The sequence below is a fragment of the Poromitra crassiceps genome (assembly GCF_964638095.1).
Source record: "Poromitra crassiceps genome assembly, chromosome: 3".
NCBI lineage: Eukaryota > Metazoa > Chordata > Actinopteri > Beryciformes > Melamphaidae > Poromitra > Poromitra crassiceps.
The window spans coordinates 5,032,122-5,058,773 of NC_139625.1; the positions used below are offsets into that span (position 1 = coordinate 5,032,122).

The 26,652-nt window shown below is 42.9% G+C and overlaps 1 protein-coding gene across 1 annotated transcript in view; it reads left to right on the forward strand.

The window, feature by feature from the left end:
* Positions 1-381: 381 nt before the first annotated feature.
* LOC310774174 (brain-enriched guanylate kinase-associated protein-like) overlaps positions 382-26,652 on the forward strand; it is a gene marked incomplete at both ends in the record, with an annotated part of 56,010 nt that continues 29,739 nt past the window's right edge. The window contains 3 exons of the mRNA XM_083634252.1: positions 382-452; positions 12,988-13,149; positions 16,718-16,784. Coding sequence (XP_083490378.1) covers positions 382-452; positions 12,988-13,149; positions 16,718-16,784 — 300 coding nt within the window. The remainder of the gene's footprint in view (positions 453-12,987; positions 13,150-16,717; positions 16,785-26,652) is intronic.

The window sequence follows — 26,652 nt, forward strand, 5'->3', positions numbered from 1 at the left end:
AACAATTGCATTACCATTATAGTTTCTTTACCAAATTGATTTAGCTTAATTGAACAACCCCCCCCCCCCCCCCCAGCTCTGCTCCATCGTACCAAGGGGGGCTCACTTTCCAAATCCGCGGAGAATCTCTGTTTTCCTCTGGAGTCAGTCAGAAGAGCTAAATGTGCTGCTAAACGTGTGGGACTTCAAAGGCTGTGTTTCTCTGCTCTCTTGCCAGGGTCATCGCAGATAGTCAACTCCTATCTGCCTCCCCAGGCAAGACTTAAGAGACCAGACTGTTGGTTTGCGGTGGTTTGACATCAAACTTGGCTCCGACATTTCCGCCGACCAGCAGCAGCAGCAGCGACACACACACATGCGAGCCGAGGCAGAGAGAAAAATATGAAAAAGATATATATTGGCAAAACTGCCCTCAAAACCCAGAGAAATGGTTGCAAACATCAGAAACGAAGGTAAGACAAGGCAGTTTAAATGTGAAAACCCTCATCATCGTCTCTTTCCAACATTTCATTCATTTGGACCAAAGGAAATAGCTGGTCAGTCAACCATGAGTCTTTACAAAAGTCGTGTTTGGCGTCAATTCTTTTTCATCAGCCATCTTCAGATCCCTTGCATGTGTCACCTGACAGACATATACATATATATGTATATATCATGTGTCACCTGATAGACATATATATATATATATATATGTATATATCATGTGTCACCTGACAGACATATACATAATGTGTCACCTGATAGACATATGTATATATCATGTGTCACCTGACAGACATATACATATGTATATATCATGTGTCACCTGACAGACATATACATATATATGTATATATCATGTGTCACCTGACAGACATATACATACAGTATATATGTATATATCATGTGTCACCTGACAGACATATACATATATATGTATATATCATGTGTCACCTGATAGACATATACATATATCATGTGTCACCTGATAGACATATACATATATATGTACATATCATGTGTCACCTGACAGACATATACATATATATGTCTATATTGCATGTGTCACCTGACAGACATATACATATATAGCCTATGTATATATCATGTGTCACCTGACAGACATATACATATATATGTATATATCATGTGTCACCTGACAGACATATACATATATGTATATATCATGTGTCACCTGACAGACATATACATATATATGTATATATCATGTGTCACCTGACAGACATATACATATATATGTACAGTATATATCATGTGTCACCTGACAGAGATACATATATATGTATATATCATGTGTCACCTGACAGACATATACATATGTCACCTGATGGACATATACATATATATATGTATTGTATATATCATGTGTCACCTGACAGACATAATGACATATACTGTACATATACATATATATGTATATATCATGTGTCACCTGACAGACTTATACATAATATATGTATATATTGCATGTGTCACCTGACAGACATATACATACATATATATGTCTATATTGTATGTGTCGCCTGACAGACACATACGTATATCGGAGGCAAAAAGCTCTATTCAACAGCAGTTGCATTTCTTTGCAGCTCATTTGACCAACAACAGTCTTAGACTTATGTATCTGGATGCCGACGAGAAATCTAATACCCCCCCACCAAAAAAAATAAAAAATAAAATAAAATAAAAAGAAGAAGAAGAATAAATCAATAACTATGTGCTCAGACTTAATTAAACTGGCATTTCTTGGTGATAAGAGCCCAGAGCAATTTCCACGCGTGCTTAGTTGCCTGGCGCAATGCCAAGTCATTTACAGCATCACTTGCAAGCTGTGAGACAGACAGACTGTGAGACATACTGTGAGACAGACAGGCTGTGAGACAGACAGACTGTGAGACAGACAGGCTGTGAGACAGACAGGCTGTGAGACAGACAGGCTGTGAGACAGACAGACTGTGAGACAGACAGACTGTGAGACAGACATACTGTGAGAGAGACATACTGTGAGACAGACAGGCTGTGAGACAGACAGACTGTGAGACAGACAGACTGTAAGACAGACAGGCTGTGAGACAGACAGGCTGTGAGACAGACAGTGAGACAGACAGACTGTGAGACAGACAGGCTGTGAGACAGACAGGCTGTGAGACAGACAGGCTGTGAGACAGACAGACAGGCTGTGAGACAGACAGGCTGTGAGACAGACAGACTGTGAGACAGACAGGCTGTGAGACAGACAGACAGGCTGTGAGACAGACAGACAGGCTGTGAGACAGACAGGCTGTGAGACAGACAGGCTGTGAGGCAGACAGACTGTGAGGCAGACAGGCTGTGAGACAGACAGGCTGTGAGACAGACAGACTGTGAGACAGACAGACTGTGAGACAGACAGACTGTGAGACAGACAGACTGTGAGACAGACATACTGTGAGACAGACAGGCTGTGAGACAGACAGACTGTGAGACAGACAGACTGTGAGACAGACAGGCTGTGAGACAGACAGACTGTGAGACAGACAGACTGTGAGACAGACAGGCTGTGAGACAGACAGTGAGACAGACAGGCTGTGAGACAGACAGTGAGACAGACAGGCTGTGAGACAGACAGACTGTGAGACAGACAGGCTGTGAGACAGACAGACTGTGAGACAGTGGAGAGACTGTGAAGATTGTTTTTTGTTGTTGTAATGTCAAAGAAGCAAAATCAGTCTCAGCAACTAAAATCTTTCATTGTATCGTGATGTGGATTTTTCATCTGTTTGTCTGTCTAACTATCTGTCTATCTATCTGTCTATCTATCTATCTATCTATCTATCTATCTATCTATCTATCAATCTATCTATCTATCTATCTATCAATCTCTCTCTCTATCTATCTATCTATCTATCTATCTATCTAACTATCTGTCTGTCTATCTATCAATCTGTCTGTCTGTCTGTCTATCTATCTCTCTGTCTGTCTGTCTGTATATCTATCTATCTATCTATCTATCTATCTATCTATCTATCTGTCTGTCTGTCTGTCTGTCTAACTATCTGTTTATTATTATGTTTATTATGTTTATTTGCACATTAAAGGAAAACAGAAACAAACAAAAAAAATGTTTACAACATTGGAGAAAAAAACATGTGCAGGTGAGATAGAAACCCACTACGGGTTTATATAAAGATCTCACCTCAAGAGAAAAACATAATAATACAAGTTACGGTACTCAATTAACATTGAACAAACATTACAATGCAATGATAACTCAGATTAGTGAAAAAAAAAAAAAAAAAAAAAAAAAAAGGAATAAAAAGAGAAATAAAAATGAGAATGAGGTTTAGACCTCTCTCAGAAATGCCATAGCTCACTCAGTGCCAAATTTACCAGACATTAGAAAACCTTTTAGTTTCTTTTTGTACACAGACAGGGATAGAGAAACAGTCAATAAATGTAAGTTTGAATTCCATATTTTGGCTCCATGATATTTTAACGAAAATTGACCTCTGGATGTACGATACAATGGTATATTAAGGTTATTGCTTTGTCTAGTAGGATAAGAATGAATTTGTGAATTACAGATGAAAAATGATTTACAATTTTCTGGTAAGTCAGTACTCATGTACTTCAATTTGAAAATGAAAATGCAGGTTTGAAAAATGTTGATATCAAAAATTGACATTACACCACATTTACAAAAGAGCACGGCAGTTTCAGCATACGGCTTTGAAAATGTTGCTAGTCTAACAAAACGTTTTTGTAGCAATAAAAGTTTATGCAAATGAGTGGGGAAGGTACTAGCCCAAACAATATTACAATATGAAAGGTATGGGAATATTAGACTGTAATATAAAGTTAGAAGACAGGAGAAATTAAGAAGTCCACAAATCCTTCTAATAATTCCAAGGGATTTTGTGATCTTCTTACAGACCTGGCTGATATGGTCTTTCCAGGTGAGTTTCTCATCAATCAGGACTCCTAGAAACCTGGTGGATGAGACTTTACTAATTTCAACACCATCAATAGATATTTTAAATAATTCCGAATTATAATTCATTTTACCAGCAAATATCATAAAATTAGATTTTTTTACATTTAAAGCCAATTTATTGGATTGAAACCATTTGGAATACCTGAGAAGACCAATGTTTACCTCATTCATAAGGACAGTTACATTTTTATTGGACATCAATAAGTTTGTGTCATCTGCGAATAATATTGGAAACATAGTATGTAGTAGTCTGTCTGTGTATCTATCTATCTATCTGTCTATCTATCTATCGATGTCTCTATCTATCTGTCTGTCTAACTATCGGTCTGTCTATCTCTCTATCTATCTACTGTATCTATCTATCTATCTATCTATCTATCTATATATCTATCTATCTATCTGTCTATCTGTCTATCCATCTCTCTCTCTATCTATCTATCTATCTATCTATATCTCTATCTATCTATCTATCTATCGATCTGTCTATCATCTCTCTATCTATCTATCTTAGGGCAGCAGCAGCAAATGTTTTTTTAATTACTCGATTAATTATTTAGTCTGTAAGATGACCAGCAGACGAAGTAACACTTTTGATTCTTCAAATAAACTTACTTAGCCTGAGCAGCATACCCCCCCACCACCAGTATTCATTTTATGATGCAACATAGAAAAGCCGCAAATCTTAGTATTTGAGAAGCTCTAACCAGCAAATGTTTGGTGTTTTTTTTACCTCATAAATTAATCGATTGTTAAACTTATAATAGCTTCATTTTGGCTCATTCTTTCAGCACTAAAATCTATCTGAACCTTCACCTTTTTCGAGCAACTGTGACACAACACGTAGGTTTTCAATTCAAAATTGAATCAAACGTACAAAAAAGTGTAGAATTAAAACAAGATATAAATAAAATAAATAACAAAAAGAAAGAGTCAAGAGTTCTGATCAGAAATCAAAAGATGGATGTTTTGGTATACACCCAAGGCTTGTTTGGCTTTTACATATTTCAATGCTTTCTTCTCATTTTCTTCTCATCATCTCATTCATGAAGACTGAAAACAGTGCTCTGGCATTTTGGAATCTGCATCTGTGGATACATTGTTTAGCCATAATAAGTCAACGATTGTACATTCAAATTTGTTTGTCTTTCATTAGAACTCCAAATTGAATATCGTTATATTCGAACTAAGTTGGGCGATTGAGGGTCTTTTTCAGATATATCCAATTTTGAAACAATACCCAAACGGAACTAGAATAATTACAATCAAAAAACAAATGTTCTACAGTCTCAATATCAGAATCACAAAATCTGCAATTCTTCATATCAAAGTTGAATCTTTGTCTCAGAAACTCGTTACATGGATAGATAATATCATGCATTACTTTAAAATGAGTATCTTTCGATTTGGGTGAAATGGGGAGAGTGAGATATCTATAGTTCTAATTCTTATCTCTTCAGCATAGTCTTTTAACAGACTTTTCCTTTTTATTGGTAAAGGGAAGATTACTGAAGTAAGAGTACTGTAACTACTTGATGTTAGTTGCGATATTCTCTGAGGAAGTAAATCAGGCGTGTGCGCAGGTGAACAGGGTAGTCCATTGCTCCGCATATTCGTAAAACACGGTCAATAAGGCCATGTTCACATTAAAGGCAAACCCGATTTGCTGATAAAGTCATTAATCATCATTATCTTGATTGGTTTCCCAAATCTGATTTGGGAGTGTGTCCGCACTGCCACAAATCTGATTCTCAAGTCGGATCTGTGTGTGCAGACCTAAACAGCCTATCTATCTGCATGGGTTGCTATGGTAACGACGTTTGCGTCAGTAAATACGTACGTTGGTGACGTGGTTTTCCTGCGCAGAAGCATTTGATGACGAGTTGCGAGTGACGTTCAAATCAGATTTGGTGGATCTGCGCGTCCGTCCGCACTGAAGTCACATCAGTCAAAAGCACATTTGAAGCAGATCGGAAACTACCTCCATTATGTGGTTTGAGACAAGTGACACAAATCAGACTTGGAACGTCCAGACTCACAAAAGCAATCTGGATAGAATCATTAATAGGTCACTAAAGTTCACCAATCTGATTTGGCCTCCTAGTCTGAACATGGCCTAAGTGTCTACTGCGGACATCATTTTCTCCCCCTCCGCTGCCAGCTGCCTACCTGAGGCTCTTGGGCTTGGGAGGTGAACTTGGAGGTGCTCTTCTTGCCTGGCGCTTCATGGCAGCCAAGAGGCAGTGACCCTCTGCAGGAGCCAAGTATCCATCAGGCTAGCAACATGCTAAAGTATCCATCAGGCTAGCAACATGCTAAAGTATCCATCAGGCTAGCAACATGCTAAAGTATCCATCAGGCTAGCAACATGCTAAAGTATCCATCAGGCTAGCAACATGCTAAAGTATCCATGAGGGCACAGTGCTCCTGTCCTCTGCCACCTGTAGCCTCTCATTACCTCATCCATCCCCTCCTCCATCACTCCTGTCTGTCTGTCTGGGTGTGTTGTCCTCCTGCATCCAATGTATCAACATCTAGTAGGTTGGTGACGGTGTTGAAATGCTATTCTGTCTCTTTTTCCTCTCACCTTTTCTCTCTCTCTCTCTCTCTCTCTCTCACACACACACACACACACACACACACGGCCTAGGTTCATTCTGTATTTTCAGCACTACGTATATGAATCAGCCATGGCGTGGCTGTGTGTGTGGGGGTATACAGAGAGATTGCACACAGAGAGGCGTAATGGGATTCACCATTACCGTGATGGCAGTGGCTTTCCCGGCTCGGCTCGCTCCCGGTGAACGTTTAGTATTCCTCACTCATCCATCTCCTCTTCCCCATCGGCCTGACTGACTCACTCCATACTGAGTTACACTGTGACCAGACTCACTCCCTACTGAGTTACACTGTGACAAGACTCACTCCATACTGAGTTACACTGTGACAAGACTCACTCCATACTGAGTTACACTGTGACAAGACTCACTCCATACTGAGTTACACTGTGACACAAGACTCACTCCATACTGAGTTACACTGTGACCAGACTCACTCCATACTGAGTTACACTGTGACCAGACTCACTCCATATTGAGTTACACTGTGACACAAGACTCACTCCATACTGAGTTACACTGTGACAAGACTCACTCCATACTGAGTTACACTGTGACAAGACTCACTCCATACTGAGTTACACTGTGACACAAGACTCACTCCATACTGAGTTACACTGTGACACAAGACTCACTCCATACTGAGTTACACTGTGACACAAGACTCACTCCATACTGAGTTACACTGTGACAAGACTCACTCCATACTGAGTTACACTGTGACAAGACTCACTCCATACTGAGTTACACTGTGACACAAGACTCACTCCATACTGAGTTACACTGTGACCAGACTCACTCCATACTGAGTTACACTGTGACCAGACTCACTCCATATTGAGTTACACTGTGACACAAGACTCACTCCATACTGAGTTACACTGTGACAAGACTCACTCTATACTGAGTTACACTGTGACCAGACTCACTCCATATTGAGTTACACTGTGACACAAGACTCACTCCATACTGAGTTACACTGTGACAAGACTCACTCCATACTGAGTTACACTGTGACAAGACTCACTCCATACTGAGTTACACTGTGACACAAGACTCACTCCATACTGAGTTACACTGTGACACAAGACTCACTCCATACTGAGTTACACTGTGACCAGACTCACTCCATACTGAGTTACACTGTGACAAGACTCACTCCATACTGAGTTACACTGTGACAAGACTCACTCTATACTGAGTTACACTGTGACCAGACTCACTCCATACTGAGTTACACTGTGACAAGACTCACTCCATACTGAGTTACACTGTGACAAGACTCACTCCATACTGAGTTACACTGTGACACAAGACTCACTCCATACTGAGTTACACTGTGACCAGACTCACTCCATACTGAGTTACACTGTGACAAGACTCACTCCATACTGAGTTACACTGTGACAAGACTCACTCCATACTGAGTTACACTGTGACAAGACTCACTCCATATTGAGTTACACTGTGACACAAGACTCACTCCATACTGAGTTACACTGTGACAAGACTCACTCCATACTGAGTTACACTGTGACAAGACTCACTCCATACTGAGTTACACTGTGACAGGACTCACTCCATACTGAGTTACACTGTGACAAGACTCACTCCATACTGAGTTACACTGTGACAAGACTCACTCCATACTGAGTTACACTGTGACAAGACTCACTCTATACTGAGTTACATTGTGAGTTACATTGTGACAAGACTCACTCCATACTGAGTTACACTGTGACTCACTCCATACTGAGTTACACTGTGACAAGACTCACTCCATACTGAGTTACACTGTGACACAAGACTCACTCCATACTGAGTTACACTGTGACAAGACTCACTCCATACTGAGTTACACTGTGACAAGACTCACTCCATACTGAGTTACACTGTGACCAGACTCACTCCATATTGAGTTACACTGTGACACAAGACTCACTCCATACTGAGTTACACTGTGACAAGACTCACTCTATACTGAGTTACACTGTGACAAGACTCACTCCATACTGAGTTACACTGTGACAAGACTCACTCCATACTGAGTTACACTGTGACACAAGACTCACTCCATACTGAGTTACACTGTGACCAGACTCACTCCATACTGAGTTACACTGTGACAAGACTCACTCCATACTGAGTTACACTGTGACAAGACTCACTCTATACTGAGTTACACTGTGACCAGACTCACTCCATACTGAGTTACACTGTGACAAGACTCACTCCATACTGAGTTACACTGTGACAAAGACTCACTCCATACTGAGTTACACTGTGACAAGACTCACTCCATACTGAGTTACACTGTGACACAAGACTCACTCCATACTGAGTTACACTGTGACCAGACTCACTCCATACTGAGTTACACTGTGACAAGACTCACTCCATACTGAGTTACACTGTGACAAGACTCACTCCATACTGAGTTACACTGTGACAAGACTCACTCCATACTGAGTTACACTGTGACCAGACTCACTCCATACTGAGTTACACTGTGACAAGACTCACTCCATACTGAGTTACACTGTGACAAGACTCACTCCATACTGAGTTACACTGTGACAAGACTCATTCCATACTGAGTTACACTGTGACAAAGACTCACTCCATATTGAGTTACACTGTGACACAAGACTCACTCCATACTGAGTTACACTGTGACAAGACTCACTCCATACTGAGTTACACTGTGACAAGACTCACTCCATACTGAGTTACACTGTGACAGGACTCACTCCATACTGAGTTACACTGTGACAAGACTCACTCCATACTGAGTTACACTGTGACAAGACTCACTCCATACTGAGTTACACTGTGACAAGACTCACTCCATACTGAGTTACACTGTGACAAGACTCACTCTATACTGAGTTACATTGTGACCAGACTCACTCCATACTGAGTTACACTGTGACAAAGACTCACTCCATACTGAGTTACACTGTGACAGGACTCACTCCATACTGAGTTACACTGTGACAAGACTCACTCCATACTGAGTTACACTGTGACAAGACTCACTCCATACTGAGTTACACTGTGACAAGACTCACTCCATACTGAGTTACACTGTGACACAAGACTCACTCCATACTGAGTTACACTGTGACAAGACTCACTCCATACTGAGTTACATTGTGACAAGACTCACTCCATACTGAGTTACATTGTGACCAGACTCACTCCATACTGAGTTACACTGTGACAAGACTCACTCCATACTGAGTTACACTGTGACACAAGACTCACTCCATACTGAGTTACACTGTGACACAAGACTCACTCCATACTGAGTTACACTGTGACCAGACTCACTCCATACTAGGGATGGGCATTTCTAGCAAAAACACTATTCGAAATTCGCTGGCCAAAGTCGACTTTTAATCGAAATTCGAAAATAAAAATAAAAATGTAAAAAAAAATTTTTTTTTTTTTTTTTTTTTTTTTTGGTGAGTGAAATGTTGCATTGTCTCCCCTGATTCTAAGTCTAAGGCTTTATTAATTAATAGAAAAAGCTTCTGCTGTGGATTTTTAGCTCAAACAAGCATTGCACCACTGAAGTAAAGAACATGTTACATGACATTGACATTTTTGAAAATAAAAAACAGTTTTGACAATCATGAGTGGTTCATTAAATATTTAGTAGGCTCAGGTCTGAGTGCCAAAGGGGTGCCAAAGTCACCCCCTCTCCCTCTTCATGGGATTTCATCAGCCATTCATTTTTCCATAAACCTTGCTTAAAATGCTCATAAAAATTGTTTTACTTGCTCAAACCAAGCGATTCGACTATACTTAGAATCAGGGGAGACAATGCAACATTTCACTCACAAAAAAAAAAAAAAACTTTTTTTTCGAATTTCGACTTTCAATAATAAAAGTCGACCTTGATAATAACAACGATTATTCGAAAATTCGAAATTCGATGCCCATCCCTACTCCATACTGAGTTACACTGTGACAAGACTCACTCCATACTGAGTTACACTGTGACAAGACTCACTCCATACTGAGTTACACTGTGACAAGACTCACTCCATACTGAGTTACACTCCATACTGAGTTACACTGTGACAAGACTCACTCCATACTGAATGACACTCCAGCTACACCTCATCCCTCTCTCCCTCCCCCCTCTCTCAATCCCTCTCTCTCTTTCTCTCTCTCCCTACCTCCCTCTCTCCCCCTCTCTCAATCCCTCGCTCCCTCTCCCCCTACCTCCCTCTCGCATCCCTCTCCCTCTCTCTCTCTCCCTACCTCCCTCTCTCTCTCTCCCCCGTATACCTCCCTCTCTCATCCCTCTCCCTCTCCCTCCCCCTCTCTCACTGCTACTTAGCTTAGCGCTACAATGGCAGTCTACGAAACAGCTGCATCCCCGGCAGTCGCCCCAAAATACACATTCCAACAGAGCCAGAAACACTGTACATGTTGTGACTCGTGTAGTCACCACGCGATGAAATAATCATCCAAAGTTACGCGAAACTGTCATTTTCGTTACATCCTCGTTTGCCATGAGGCGCATGCGCTGAGTGCAGTCATCAGTACAGCGCATGCGCCTCATGGCAAACAAGGAGGTAACTTTGGTTACTCTTTGTTAGTTCTCGGTGTGTGGATTTAGTACAAAAAATGACCATTCCACGTAACTTTGCATTCATATTTAACTTATCATTTCATCGTGTGGTGAGCACACGACACGACACGTGTTTCTGGCTCTGTTGGAATGTGTATTTTGGGCGACTGAATGGGGATAGGCAGGCAGCTGTTCCATAGGCTGCCATTGTAGCGCTAAGCTAAGTAGCAGGGAGGGCTCTACAGTTTGTACTGCACGCAGATTGAAAATAACGGCATTTACATTCTAGTTTTAACACATTGACTGCCAGCCGTTTTTTTCTTGCTGTAGGTAGCTTCTGCCAAGCCGTTTTTTGAGGATTGTGGCTCATTTTACAAGAGCCGAGGATTATTTTCTGCTTGGAGTTTGTGAACATACAATATCTCAAAAGTACTAATAGAATGTGTACTTTCTCTGTCTAAAAGAGTTAGTTTGTAGAGTTAGTAGTTATGTAAGCATTAGCAGTTGAATACAGCATGGTTTTAGCGTCAGAAAAAATATTCAGAGATAAACGGCTTTTTGTGAAATTCGATAGAACTGTCACTTTAACCATTCATTTTTGGCATCAGTAAGACCTAAACAATAGTTTTGAACAGTAATTTCCTCCATAACAGCAGTAAACTTCCCTCTGCTCAACTCCTCCCTCCTGTGGGCGTTCTTTTTGGCTGCAGCGCCATGTCACAAGCACTTTCCTACCTTTGCAAATGCACTTTCTCATACTCTCGACCTCTCAAATAAATTTCTGAATAGAAATTAAATTACTCTAAATTATAGCGAAAAAGAAACAAAAAAGAATGGGTTGAAAATCCCATTCTAAAAGCCTTTTAGAATGGGATTTGTTTCCAATTTGGTGTCGGACTAGGGGGCAGTCCCCGCTTGTCACCAGTTTGCTTTGCTGCTGCTGTGCGGGTGTGTGCCTGTCTGTGCGGCCGCTCTTTGAGGAAGTCTGGTTGGACTCGCTCGCGTCTTGGAGTTTTGGTTGAGGGCTTTGATGAAGCTTTTGCGATTCTGGTCATATTATGCTGCGTGTTTCAAAGTGTGTCCCACCCGCAATCCACTATGCAAATCTGCAATCCCGCACCGCCAGCAATCAGCGCGAAAATGAAAGCGCCTTCGCCAATCCACCTTCATGAGAATGGCTTCAGTCACACTGCTTTTTGCTTGCCTTCCTCCTTCCTTGTCGCCACTTAGTGGGTCGGTGGAATGGGTTGTACACGTTGTACACGTCCAATACCTATATAAGAGATGTAAAAGGCTTAGATGCACAACCTACCGTCAAAAAAAAAAATCGATTTTTTTGACGAGTACACTCGTCGCTGGCAGTTAACAGCTGGATTGTGTTTGACGAGTACACTCGTCGCTGGCAATCAAGGTGTTAATATTGGCAATATGGCAAATGGCCTAAACTCTCAAAAATGTTGGCGTATCCCTTTAAACTATTTTCAGATTTCAATATATGACGCATCATAAGCTTACAAGCTGCACTTTCATAATCTGCACACACACACACACACACACACACACACACACACACACACACACACACACACACACACACACACATCTGTCCCTGTCACACACTAGCACACACTTTTGCTCTACTGCTCTCTCTCTCTTTTCTGTCAGTCTCTCTCTCTCTGTCTCTCTCTGCTTGGCTGTTACTCTGATGAAGCAGGGAAAAATGTTGATGGCAAATTGGCAATGAACTCTGCTGTGTTTGTGGCCGTGTCTTTTCTTTCAACCCTGAGCTAAACTTCTCTCTGCTGTCTGTGCAGTTCTTTCCTCGACCACAAGGACGACCTCCGCAAGCGTCTGTCGTACACCACCCACAAACTAGAGATGGTGGAGTCAGAGTTCGACTCCACTCGGCAGTACCTGGAGACAGAGCTGCGCCGTGCCCAGGAGGAACTGGAGAAATTCACAGAGAAACTACGCAGGTGTGTGTGTGTGTGTGTGTGTGTGTGTCAGTGTGTGCATGCCTGGGTGTGTTTGTGCATGATTATTGAATGTATGACCCCCCCACCAGGAACTATCCTATCAGATCAATATCTCACCTACATGTATCAAAGAAATGGTAGATGATGGTATATGATATATGAATGGGGGCTTTGCTGCATAGTGGGAGAGGTGTGGCGGCTGTAGCTCAGGAGGTAGAGCGGGTCGTCCACTAATCGCTTTGGATAAAAGAGGTTGGTGGTTCGATTCCCGCCTCCGCATGTCGAAGTGTCCTTGGGTAAGATACTGAACCCCAAATTGCTCCCGTTGGTGTGCCGGCACCCTGCGTGGCAGCCTGCCGCCATCGGTGTGTGAATGGGTGAATGTACCTACTGACTGTAAAGCGCTTTGGATAAAAGCGCTATATAAATGCAGGCCATTTACCATTAGAGGCCTTGAGCTTGCAACAATAGAGCTCAACAGTCACGTGACGTCTCTTGCCCCGGAAGAGAATTCCCCTTTCATTTTCTCCATATAGACATTTAGAAAAATCCTTATATACTGTATAACACGTTTTAAGGTTGGGACCAAGCCAAGCAGTGAGCTACTGAATCGTGAGGGACCAGAAAACATTTCACTTGGAGCAAAAACAAAACAATAATAAAAACAGGGGGGAAATCGAAAATTCAATTTTCTTTTATGTGTAACATTAGGCTACTGAATTGATGACATACAGCTACAGCCATCATCACCATCATCATCATCATCATCATATAAAAGGGAGTAAGTGGGCTCTGTTTGTTTCAATTTCTGTCCCACGTTGGATGATGTCATCAGCGAGTGACATCACTGATGATCACTGATGATGTCATAGGCATTGTGACATCATCAGTGGCATCATTATTGACCAAAATCATCTTACGTATGCCTGTGATACACTAGAAGGCTTTGAAAATCTGAACAGATTAGACTGGGGGGTTTACACTACAAGACTGGTTCATTACGATTTTTTATCACGACTGAAAAAACTGACTGAAATACACTACACACAACTGACTCAGACAAGGCGGTATACACTACAAGACTTTTCAATTTGAATTTCAAACGTTTGATATCATCTTTATGGCTCCGACTGGCGTCGGGAGGCAGTTTACCCTTGAAGACTAGAAAATCTTGAGGCAGTTTACACTAACAGATTAGAAATCTGTACCCAGTTTACACCAACAGATTGTGCTGCCGACCGGCACAACAACTGCAGACTAGAGTCAACAAAGACAGACGGAGCCCAACTGGAGATCCTGTGTAAAATCAGGGGGAACGTCTTGTAGTGTAAACTAGGCATTATATAAAAGAGACAGGGCCAAATCTCACAATTTGGGAGGAAGAAGAAGAAGTGACCTAAGAGGACCAGAAGGAGAGAATTTAGGGAAACAGTGGATGGATAAATCCAGAAGGAGGCGGTAATGCAACATAAAGGATGCCAACTGCCATAAAACACCAAAGAAGAAGAAGAAGAAGAAGAAATCTCACAATTTGGGACCAAACACCCGCGTTAGACAACGACCTCTGCTCATCCTCAAGTGCTCGAGTGATGTCATTAGTGATGCGAAGTTGAGCAATTGTGCGCTGCGCATGCCAATAGAGCAGGCGAGGCCATGCAGCAGCCGAGCTGCGGGCGAGGCCGAAGTTGAACAAATGTGCGCAGAGTGACGTCACTCGAGCACTTGTTGTGTCATCAGTGATACGAAGTTAGGCTTTGGAGTTGCGTCACTTCGAGCAGCCATGGCGGTGCCTTCATGGAGTTGGAATCTCGTGCGCGCTCGATTCCTAGGCTCGCCTGCATCTCTGCTGCTGTGTGGCCTCACCCGCGGCGCGGCCGCTGCACGGCCTCGCCTGCTCTATTGACATGCGCAACACCTCTATTGGTGGAGTAGGGAAGGTCTACTTCACAACTTGGAGAAAGTACGCCTGAAAGTACGTCAGTGTAACTCCGATAGATCCCGATGAGAACCACCCTCTCATATAGTGCCAATTCTTCATTTTCATTTGACGCCTCCTTTACCTGACTCGCATCGCTCTCAGGTCTTTGTTTTATGATTGCTTTTTGTTTTACGTCTTGACCGCCCTTCTCTCCATATCTGTCTAGCTGATGGAAAAGTAAATGCCAGAGTTCATCCACACCCTCTGAGGCCTGAGAAGAGTGATAATGCCACACTGAACAGAGCTGAAAAGACAGAAAATTATCCTTTAGCCATTAAAGCCCCATTCAGTAAGTTTCCCCAGTTTTACTGTTGGAGAAACTGCGCCCTCTGCGTGCATTAGTATCGATAACGATATCGCCGTTCAAAGTCAACAAAACACAGCGCCAGAAAGCTCTATGTACATGTTGTGACATCGGGTACTCACCACGTGATGAAATAATAATCCATAGTTCCGTGAAACATCATTTTCGTAGGAAATCCGAATCGAGTTACTTCCTCGTTTTCATGAACACAGCGCTTCCGCTGTACAGCGCATGCGCGCATGCTTTTCTTTTTTCTTGCTACGGGACGTGGCAGACAAACTGCTTAGTCCCAGTGCTGGCCAATGGAGGGCGGTGTGGGATAAATAAAGACGAGGGTCTCCCTATTCCAAGTCAATCTACCATGTCCTGTGACTAAAAAGCTGTTATATTTCAGTAAAAAATGTCAAAAATCTTACTGATTGGGGCTTTAAGCTCACTAATGCACTGCAAGTCTACCAGAGAGAGAGAAGGAAGGGGATTTGAGAACAAGACAGAAAGAAAATGTCTCAGCAGCGTCTTCAGCTCTGTTCAGTGACGCGTCACAAGCTCACGCCACAGGTCTGAAGGTGCACGTTTAATGTTTTCTCCTCATGTGAAGAAAACCTTAAAGGAACACTCCACCCATTTTCAACCAGCTTTGTATCATTAGAACATCAGTTGTATATCAGAAAACTGTAAACGGTTTTGAAGTCTGTCATTTAATTTGACAGTTATTGAGTGTTGATTTGAGTTAATGAGTTATTAATTTGAGTTAGTGTGGACCAGTGATGTCACTGGTCCACACTTTAACACTCAATAACTGTCAAATTAAATGACAGACTTCAAAACAGTTTACAGTTTTCTGATATACTACTGATGTTCTAATGATACAAAGCTGGTTGAAAATGGGCAGAGTGTTCCTTTAAAGGACCTTCAAGAATTGAAGGTCTTTTTTATATAATACGATCATTTCGGTCAATAATGATGTCACTGATGATGTCACAATGCCTATGACATCATAGGTTTCTTTAATTCTGGTAGTAAGCCCCGTGGGGCTTATAGGCATATCAAAAAACCTAGCAGGCCAGATTGATCTCCTCAATGATCTTCAAATCTGAGTCAATACTGAAAATATTCTGCAAATCCCCTCCGAGGTTCTCAGCCAGTGCCCTGGTTTATTTTATACCTCCATTCCAATTTAATGTGGAGGTGACTGGTGCTTAGTCGGGTTTATGTACAGTGTAATTACACCTTGTCGTTTCAAGATTCAGACCATTTTCAAAGGGTATCACTCCTCTTTCTTGTAGGATCCAGAGCAGCTATGCGGCTCTTCAGAGGATCAACCAGGATTTGGAGGACAAGACGCGCAGGACGGTAAGAGTCACCTGCTACTGAGCTCTCAATCCTATAGAATTCCCTGTGAACTGTCACGCCAGTGTCAAGTTATTTATAACAAACTTAAAATATATATATATATATATAATTTTAAAAAGGAATTTATTTTTTATTTTGTTTTATGTGCAGTTCCCTGTTTCACATTTTGTACAATTTCACACAGTACAACCTATCTTCTCCTGTTGGCCGCAGTTAGGGTTTAATACTGGTGTTTTATGTGTTGTGCTGAAACCGTCTAGGTTGCTCCTCCCCTTTACTACTCCCGGTTGGCATAGTTGGAGATATCAAGGCCCATTTTCCTTCCTGCAGTCACCTGGTGCTATTCCTTCCTGCAGCCACCTAGTGCTATTTATTATTATATATATTATATATTATTATTTATTTAGTCACCTAGTGCTACAGTATTCGTTCTTGTCTAGAATGAAAAATAACTTCCACAGACTTGGCACAGTGCCCGTGCCAAGAGATTCCATCACAGTGAACATGAAGCTTTCATTTGGTTTTGTCAAAGTTTCTGTTTGATGTGTTTTTTTTTCATTTCATCTGCCCGGGTTGTTGCTTTCATATCCTGTGTGCGTTACGTTACGCTCTGCTTACTGTCAAGCACCCGACACGACACCCACAGGAAGCAATGGGAGTCTCCGCCAGCAAATAAACCTTCAAAACATGTCGTCTTTACAAACTTCCTATAGACCTTATTCGATTGACGTAACTCTTCCTCTATTCTGAAAATTGGGCCGCGACTTGATAACTAAGGAAAAATGTGGGTCGTGAGGCTAGACCATGTTGAGAACCACTGCTCTAAGGAACATAGAAACATGGCTGCAGTGGTACGCAACCTTGCCCTACTCAGTGGCCACAATGACCCAAAAAGAATCTTTGCAAGAGCCACAATCCAAAAACGTCCCTTTCCTCCCTTTATTTATTTATTTATTTATTATTATTATTTTTAATCTTAACACATTCACTGCCAGACGTTTTTTTTTTTTTACTGTAGTTAGCTTCTGCCAGAGGGGTTTTTTGAGGATTCTGGCTCATCTTTCAAGACCCGAGGATTCTTTTCTGCTAAGATTTTGTGAACACACAATATCTCAAAAGAACTAATAGAATGTGTGCTTTCTCTGTCTAAAAGAGTTAGTTTGTAGAGTTAGTAGTTATGTAAGCATTAGCAGTTGAATACAGCATGGTTTCAGCGTCAGAAAAATTATTCAGAGATAAACGGCTTTTTGTGAAATTCGATAGAACAGTCACTTCAACCATTCATCCCTGGCATCAGTAAGACGTCAGACATCCAAACAATAGTTCTGAACAGCAACCTCCTCCATAACAGCAGGAAACCCCCCTCCGCTTCCAACTCCTCCCTCCGTGTGTGTCCTCTTGGCCGCAGCGGACGTGTCACAAGCTCGTTGCTGCTGCTGTAACCTCGCGTCACCAGTCTCATTGCTTTGCTGCTGCTGTGCCTGTCTGCGCGGCCGCTGTTTGAGGAAGTCTGGATGGACTCGCTCGCTTCTTGGAGTTTTGGTTGAGAGAAGCTTTTGCGATTCTGGTCATATTTATGCTGCGTGTTTCAAAGTGTGTTCCACCTGTAATCTATTATGCAAATTTGCAATCCCGCATCGCCAGCAATCAGCGCGAAAACGAAAGCGTTTTCCCCCATCCATTTTCATGAGAATGGCTGCTTTTTGCTTGCCTTCCTCTAGTCAGCAGAGCACTGTCGCCACTTATTGGCTCGGTGGAATGGGTTGTAAACGTTCGGTCGCTCCAATAATTATATAAGAGATGTAAAAGGGTTAGATGCACATCCCACGGTCAAAAAAAAAAAAAACATTTTTTTGACGTATTAATACGTCATTGGCAGTCAACCGTTGGATTATTTTTGACGTATTAATACGTCATTGGCAGTGAACGTGTTAAGTAGGATTTAAAAGAGCCACAACTACCCATAAAGGAGCCGCATGTGGCCCTAGAGCCTCGGGTGGAGTATCACTGGTTTGTTAGAGAGACTTACTCATTTCATTATCCCCACCCACATTTCCCCACATCGATCCCAAGATTTGAACCAGCAACTTTTGTTTTTTATATATATATATTTTATTGCGAGTACAGTCCACATTGGTGCATAGTCAAGTAAACATATTTTTACAGAAACAATATTACAGCTTTAGGATGTAAAGTTATGTTTTCTCCCCCCCCCCCCCCCCCCCCCCCCCCCCAGCAACTTTCTAGTCACAGACCTACGTTTCTAATTGCTGCTGCCGTTTGCCCAGGCTCCACCCCCTCTCGTCGGCGGTTAGCTGTGCATATTGCACGACTGACTTCAGTTACACAGCATTACATCATACTAGCACCGCGCACCACTATCACCTCCACCTCATCTTGCTCTCTTTTCTCCATCTCCTCACCACCACTATCACCTCCACCTCATCTTCTCTCTTTTCTCTCCATCTCCTCACCACCACTATCACCTCCACCTCATCTTCTCTCTTTTCTCCATCTCCTCACCACCACTATCACCTCCACCTCATCTTCTCTCTTTTCTCCATCTCATCAGCACCACTATCACCTCCACCTCATCTTCTGTCTTTTCTCCATCTCCTCAGCACCACTATCACCTCCACCTCATCTTCTCTCTTTTCTCCATCTCCTCAGCACCACTATCACACCTCCACCTCATCTTCTGTCTTTTCCCCATCTCCTCGGCCGTTTCTTCACGCTCTCTGACCTGGAAGGTGAAGGGAGTTCACGCTGCTTGTATCATCTCATACTTGTATTGACATGTCTGTGTGAGTACTGCTACACTATAGGGCTCTCATAAAATATGCATGAGGGTGATGGGGGTGGTGGGTGAACACTCACACAGCTGTACAGCACATGCACCCATTGCTTGACCTGGAATCAGTTATTTGAGAACATGAAGTAGTGTAGTTACTAGGGAAACCGCTGCCAGTTGCTTTGCTCTTGTATGAAGCTCTCTCTCTCTCTCTCGTTAGAAAAACGATAGGTGAGGAACCTTTGTGTTTCTGTACCCCATATTACCCTTACACAATCCCAATTCACCCCCCCGCTCCCCCCCAAAAATAAAAAAATAAAATAAAAAAGGTCTTGACAGTAATTGTTTGCTCGGCAGTCATGCACTGTCATTTTTGACAGTAAATTCAGAGAGAAAATCGCATCAAAAAAGGATTGGATATGGAGAGGAAATGGATAGGTTAGGCAGATTTGTTGCAAACAAAGGCTTGTAAAAGTTGCATGGCAGAGGAACTGCTCAGGCTTGTAGCATGTACATGTACATCAATATGTTCATATTATAGGCAATCTGATCACAGAAAACACATGTTAGTGCCAGGTGTAAATGGCCTCTTAGAGTATGTGTGTCCTCTCAATCCGCATACAGTTGCTGTATTCAGATTGAGAGGACACATATAAGCACACACTGTGTCTTGGGGTGTTTACACCTGTACTTTTAAGTAGTCAAGCACTATCCGATTGCAATCTGATCACCCAAAACGGGTGTCCTCTCAATCCGCATACAGTTGCTGCATGCAGATTGAGAGGACACATTGCATTTACACTTGTGTTCAATGTGGTCACAATGTGCCCCTGACCACCTGGTTTGGCCGATCAGGTCGCAATGCGTCTTCAGTGTGTCTTGGGGGTGTTTACACCTGTACTTTCAAGTGGTCAAGCACTATCCGATTGCAATCTGATCACAGAACAGAACGCATGTTAGTACCAGGTGTAAATGGCCTCAAAGAGTATGTGTGTATGCATACAAAACACACACACACACACACACACACACACACACACACATATGCCTGCATAATACATGCACGCAAATATTCACGCAAAGACATCAATGATCTTATTAAGTGTTTTGAAACCAAGCCAAGACCCTTGACCACTGTTGAAAGGGAATGTAACTGGCTGGAGTCAGAAGCTGTGAGGGACGAAGATAGACAAAATATCGATAAACACGCAAGCCTGCATATCCTTAAATACAGCTATGATAATGAATGGCATAATTAATGATTGAAGTTGGTCTAATAATACCAACACATAATATAGACGGTTTTAACTTGACAACAACAACAAACGGCCACAACCCACCTGAATATCCGGTTTACTTCCTGTATACTAAGCGCTGATATTCGGCTTATATTAAATGTTAACGTTTGGCCGTGTCTCCGACAGACACAGTAACAAGCCGGTAGCCTATTTCGGTCTTTATGGCTTGTAGTAGTTAGTAGTAGTAGTAGTAGTTGTTGTTGTTGTTGTTGTTGTTGTTGTTGTTGTTGATAGTTGCCATAACAACCACCTCTGTTGGAAAGACGTGCACACTACGCTAGGTAGTAGCAGAGATAGAAAGCGTTGTCGTCAGGTCCAGAGCCTGAGAGGCTAATAAAGCTACATGTTACAGAGTGAACTGACTATTAGTACATTATTGCACGCATAGGCCTATATTTACATTTAAACGTTTACAAAGCAAAAAATAAAAAAATATTAATAGATGTATGTCAGTGTTTCCCCCCTGAACAGCTGAGAAAGTGGACACTGTAAATAGGTAGCACTGTGTGAAGATGATACAATTCAGTAGGCGGCGGTAATGCAACATTTAAGGATGCCAACCACCATATAACACAGAAGAAGAAGCTGAGAAAAAGGAAGTGCTGTGGGGTTGCAGCTGATGAAAACGGTCTATAAGGGTGATGATAATGAATGGCATAGTTCATGATTGAAGTTGGTCTAATAATACCAACACATAATACCCCCCCCCCCCCCTCTCTCTCTGTATCTCTCGCCTCCCATCCACAATGTGGTCTGGTCTAAGCAATGAGAAATCGAGTGTAATCGATTTCAACGCGGCCGTTTAGCAGCAGGACCGCACTCACCTCTCTCTCTCTCAAAGCAATTGCATGATCAGAGACAGAGGGCGCGCAATCAATGTCCAGAGTGATTGGTCTTACCTGTCATGCAACCTTGTTAGAAAACTATTAGACTACAGTCCGAGTCCCACCGCAGCTCTGGCTCAGCTCAGCAGCAGCAGCAGCAGCAGCAGCCGCCCGGTCGCGTCGGGTTGAGAGGTTTAGCGCTTTAGCCCCTCACACTCACTCAGCGCTAGTGTGGATGTTATCAGCCAGCAGCGCTGCAGAGAGGATGAGCCGGCCCCTTAGCGAGACAGTGAGGACTTATCTCGATTCCACTGGATTCTAATCTCATCGGAGGTTTGATCCACGCGGGGCCGTCCGTCGTCGCCCCAGCAGTACTCGTCTCGCGCTAATAGAGTACCGGAAGTCAATGGGATTTTTGTATTGGTTAAAATGCTTGAAATAAGGCCTGTGGTTAACACAAGTTTATGAAACAGCGAACTTTGTGTTCAGCAAGATCATCTTCACAAATGAGCACCACTTTTATGGTTTTTCGAAGCGTTAATGTGTGTTTTTTTACGCGATTTTCAGAAAACGCTTCAAAAGTGATCAAAGTGGTCCTCATTTGTTAAGATTATCTTGCTGAACGCACAAAGTTCGCTGTTTCATATTAAACTTTTGTTAAAGACACCCTAAAGTCATGTTTCAAGATGTATATACTGTACATACTAATAATAAACCTATATACTAAATACTAAAAATAATCATTTATGTCTGATGGTTCCCCCCCCGCCCCACAAAAAAAAGGTTATTATGTTGTTAAAATCCTTAAAATGGCATCCTTCTGCCTCATTTAAAAATCCAAAGCCAATCAGGGTGATCTAGAACCTAACTAGCCAATCACAGCAACACGGGCTTTCAACACATTCTCACTCTCAACTCGTGACAAAGTGATCACAAGTAAAAGGAACAAGAAGTAAAATGGATTTTTGACTTTAACCACAGACCGTATTTCATGTATTTCACCGAAATTCCCATGCAAAAATCCCATTGACTTTTATGCGTAAGAACCAGGAAGGGCAGGGACTTCTGGGGAAGCCTACAAACATACATCATCCCTGTGCCTATAGAAGACTGTGTGAAACTCCTACTGAACTAGCAGCTAGTTCCTTGATTATTAGTCTCGACGCCAGACCCATGAGAGTTCTTACGCTGATACACTACGTTACTGCATGCTGCAGAGCTCTCTCTGGGTCTGGGACGCTTCCCCCCAGCCGGCTGGTAATGGGAGGGAACCGTTCACTTGGCCAGTCATATGCCAGGGATGGATACAGTCCTGCCCAATCAGTAACGACTTTGCGATCAGACAACACGGGAGGCGCAGCCCATTTTTCGAACCACTCTCTCATTCTCGTTCCTTGATTATTATGTAATGTAATGTAATTATTAACTCAGAAAATCCCTGACTAACGTTGTGAGTTCGTGTCTGACAGTCAGCTGGTTTGCATGCGGTGCACTTTCAGGCACCTGTCCATTCCTACTTCTGTCCTTTTGTAACCCGCCCTGTGTAGTCCCCCCCGCCTCCCCCGCAGCTGAAGATTGAACCGGGAACCTTCGGCGTGGGAGGTGGACAGGAGCGAGGAGGCTAAAGCCCATGGGCTCTGTCACTAGAGTCTCTTGAGGTCCGAGGGAGCGAGTTTTACTTTACTTTCCACTATATTTCCACTTTAATATCCACAAAAAACAGTACAATTCTATTTTTAAAGTACCTGAGGGAGGCCAGTGAAAACTACTGGTGATTTGGTAGATCATCATTAGCTTATGGAGCTTTGTGTGGGATGGATTTTTTTTTAATATGTGGATTCACGCATGCTGGCGGACAAACGAGGCTTGAAAAGTGGAATAATTCAACGCAGCAGGTAGTCAGCCATTTGTAACGGCAGCTGTCTTGCAGTACCTGCAGCCTATCATCTGTGCTTTGTCATACCGTGACAGTGAGTCTAAAACGTGTGCTCATCATGGATCATTCCTTAACATGCACACACACACATACACACAGACAGGCGCGCACACACACACACACACACACATACAGAGACAGGCGCGCACACACAGAGGGGCACACACACACACACACACACAGACAGGCGCACACACACACACAGACAGGCGCACACACACAGGCACACACACACACACACACACAGACAGGCACACATACACACAAAAGACAGACAAACACACAAACACAGACAGGCGCACATACACAGAAAGACAGACAAACACACACACACACACACACACACAGACAGACAGACAGGCACACACACACCACACACACAGACAGGCACGCACACACACACGCACGCACGCACGCACACACACAGACAAACACACACACACGCACACACACAGACAGGCAGGCATGCACACACACACACGTCACACACACACACACACACAGACAGGCACGCACACGCACACACACACACACGCACACCCACACACTCGCACGCGCGCACACACACACCTAATGTATTCCAGTCATGTGGAGTGAATGTGAAAACTGTTGGCTTTTCAAAGGCTTTGTCTGTCTCGAGAGCCTTAGTGGAGCAAATCGCTCTTCATAGCAGGAGACAGTATGGGGTTTTTCTTTTGTAGAGGCATGTCTCATTGGGATTGCCATCTCTTTTGATGTCATGTCATGCAATGGCATTTCAAGGGGGGGGATATGTTCCTTTGTAGAAGACTAGCCTAGGCAGGCAGTCAGTGACAAAGACTAGCCTAGGCAGGCAGTCAGTGACAAAGACTAGCCTAGGCAGGCAGTCAGTGACAAAGACTAGCCTAGACAGGCAGTCAGTGACAAAGACTAGCCTAGGCAGGCAGTCAGTGACAAAGACTAGCCTAGGCAGGCAGTCAGTGACAAAGACTAGCCTAGGCAGGCAGTCAGTGACAAAGACTAGCCTAGGCAGGCAATCAGTGACAAAGACTAGCCTAGGCAGGCAGTCAGTGACAAAGACTAGCCTAGGCAGGCAGTCAGTGACAAAGACTAGCCTAGACAGGTAGTCAGTGACAAAGACTAGCCGAAGACAGGCAGTCAGTGACAAAGAAGACTAGCCTAGGCAGGCAGTCAGTGACAAAGACTAGCCTAGACAGGCAGTCAGTGACAAAGACTAGCCGAAGCAGGCAGTCAGTGACAAAGACTAGCCTAGGCAGGCAGTCAGTGACAAAGACTAGCCGAAGCAGGCAGTCAGTGACAAAGACTAGCCTAGGGAGCCAGTCAGTGACAAAGACTAGCCTAGGCAGCCAGTCAGTGACAAAGACTAGCCTAGGCAGGCAGTCAGTGACAAAGACTAGCCTAGGCAGCCAGTCAGTGACAAAGACTAGCCTAGGCAGGCAGTCAGTGACAAAGACTAGCCGAAGCAGGCAGTCAGTGACAAAGACTAGCCGAAGCAGGCAGTCAGTGACAAAGACTAGCCGAAGCAGGCAGTCAGTGACAAAGACTAGCCGAAGCAGGCAGTCAGTGACAAAGGCAGCTCCAATCAAACCGGACACGTCATTCAAAGGTTCTGAGAGGCCGGAACTGGCAGGTCAGCTGGAAAAACAGAGAGGAATCACACTATTTCATAAGCAACAAAGTGAGAGATGAACACATGACCTGGTAGCTGTACAGTGCGCCGCTGACATTGCATCGTAGTTGGATTCTATAGAGAGGCAAAGTGGAACGTCACTTCCTGCTTCAGCACTGTACCAGAGATTTTCCTCCGCCATTTATTTTCCCATAGACATTTCTGTTTTACTGGTTCAAACCAAAACGGTTCAGCTAACGCTATAATCGGGAGAGACCATAGGATATTTCCCTCGGATCAAAACTAAAAAACAACATCGAAAAAATATTTTCTTCAAACTCACATTTTTTTTTTAACCTTTTGGTCCAAGTGAAATGTTATGCGATCTCTCCTGTTTCTAAATATATCTGTACCGTTTGGTTTGAACCAGTACAACTCTTTTTATATATTTATATATGCTTATTTTTATAAGCATTTTACGAAATGTCTATGGGAAAATAAATGGCGGATAAAAATCTCTGGTACAGTGCTGAAGCAGGAAGTAGGCGGTCACTTTGGCTCTCTATATAGAGGAGACAGAATTGGTTATGATTGACTGTACAGTGCTGGATATGTTGGGATGTTGTATGTATGGACGGATGAATATCTGTCTTGTGTCTTTAATCGCCCTTTGCTGAAATGTAATTTAGGGGAGTGGCCAGTTTTGGACTAACGTTAGTTATTATGAGAGCTCAAATTAATCTTGGAGCATCTTCCAGGACATGCACTGCTGGTGCAGGAAGAAGATACATGTTATATACATATACATGAATAGACAGCAGAAGATACATGTTTGAATACTGTAATTGTAACCAGGTAGACTTTTTGTCGAATTATTTGCCTACTTTGTCTAAGTGGCTAATGTACACAACATGTATGTTAGATTACAGTACATTAGCTAATCCCCATGGAGAAATGTGGCCATAGTATAATACATCAAAGAATAATAGGATATGAATAGAGCAAATACAGTTATGTTGGTTCTTGTTTTACATGGTACACGGAAACTTCCAACATGCTGTAGTGCGATACAGGGCCCTATCTTCCCGGTCTTAGGCGCTAAACTGGCGTTAAACACAAAAAAACACGCTTTGCGCCTGACTCGGGAAGATAGCATCATGTTTTTAGGCCCCAAAATGTGCTTTACGCCGAAGAGGCGTGGCGCAGTGCCAGAATAGGCCAGAATGGGCGTTTCAGCCTTAAATACCGGCATAACGCTATCTTCCCCCCTGGCGTTAATTTAGCGCTTAGCGCTTTTCAAAACCAGGCCTTATTCAGTGCGCCGGGGATATTAGTGTGCATAATTACTAGGGCTGTGCCGATTCACTTATCTCCCGATTCGATACTATCACGATACTTGGGTGCCGATTC